At 36.9% G+C, this 1327-nt stretch overlaps 1 protein-coding gene across 1 annotated transcript; it reads right to left on the reverse strand.

Annotated features, from left to right (window-relative positions):
• LOC111411589 (auxin-binding protein ABP20-like) lies at window positions 1-910 on the reverse strand. Its single transcript, XM_023042098.1, has one exon. The coding sequence runs from the start codon at window positions 842-844 to the stop codon at window positions 212-214; it is 633 nt and encodes a 210-aa protein (XP_022897866.1). The 5' UTR covers window positions 845-910; the 3' UTR covers window positions 1-211.
• Between the last annotated feature and the right edge of the window lie 417 nt (window positions 911-1327).

Here is a 1327-nt window from a genome sequence, read left to right on the forward strand (position 1 = left end):
TGAAATAAACAGGCGAGGAAGTGATTTGATACTTAGGACAAATACTTTAAATTAGACTTAACATAATTTGGCATCTAAAAGCAAAACGAGAAAGCAAATGACAGAGACTACAAATTACATTTCCAAATCGACACAGTTTGCGATATGATTATGAGAAAATCAAGATTAATTAGCAGAAACGAAATGACAAATTGCTCTTCATAGAATTCCATCAGTTCGTGCCACCAAGAACACCCTTGAGTTTCTTGATCTGTTCAATGTCGAGAAAAGTAGTCAAGGCAAGCACTTCAGTCGGCAAATCATTCTTAAAGAAGGCAAAATCTGTTATTTGGAGACCTGGATTTGAACTGCCAAAACTAGCAAATGCGATTGCTGGAATCTTACCAGCATTCAATTGGAAGTGCAATAATCCTTGAGGGAATACCATAATATCCCCTTTTTGAAGAGTTTTGAGGTAAACTACATTGTCGAAGGACGATATAAAACCTGCATAAATTGTTCCCTGGATGACAACCAGGATTTCTGATGCTCCTGGATGGGTGTGGAAGGGAATGACACCGCCGGCCGCCAGGTCGATCCGCGCTAAGGAAATACCGAGGCCGTTTACACCTGGAAATTGGGCGTCTAAGGCCGGTGTCACGGCAGCTTTGATAATGTTGGTAGTGTTTCCGGCAGTGGCCAAGCCATGGTACACGAAATCGTTTTCAGTGACTTTGGCAGGCTTCTTGCATGAATAGCCTGCAGGCCCATTAGGCAATGATAAGTCTGCAACACAGAAATCCAGTACTGCAGCCTGAGAGGAGATGAAGAGGAGTGGTAGGATGAAGAGCAAAGGGAGATGCATTTTTGGATAATAGTAGAAAGTGAAGGTATTTTGTTATCTGCAATGCAAATTTTGATAGGGTTTAGGGCCATTTATACTGTGATAGCATGGATATTTTTGGAGATATTTTTTCAATTATGGCTTATTTACTATATCAGTTATGCTTTATCTACAATTAATTATGGTATGTATTTTGACCCCTGATTTAAAATTGAATAATACTACTTTTACATAATGTACTTATCTAATAGTTTACATACAATTGAATTGTTAAAAAGAAAGTGGAAAAATCAAGGGCCAAAATGCATATCATCTCATCATGTGTCAACAAAAGTAAGAAATCACGATACAAGTACAAGAAAAAGGCCTGTGCTTTTCTCTTTTTTTTTTTTTTTTAATCTCCCAATGAAAACCTACAAGTGTTATTTTTACAAAATTTCTATTGATTTTTTCTGTACTTATAACATTGTTGCAAGTACAATTATACGACATAAATATCAAAGT

This window comes from Olea europaea, chromosome 2 (assembly GCF_002742605.1).
Source record: "Olea europaea var. sylvestris chromosome 2, O_europaea_v1, whole genome shotgun sequence".
Lineage (NCBI taxonomy): Eukaryota > Viridiplantae > Streptophyta > Magnoliopsida > Lamiales > Oleaceae > Olea > Olea europaea.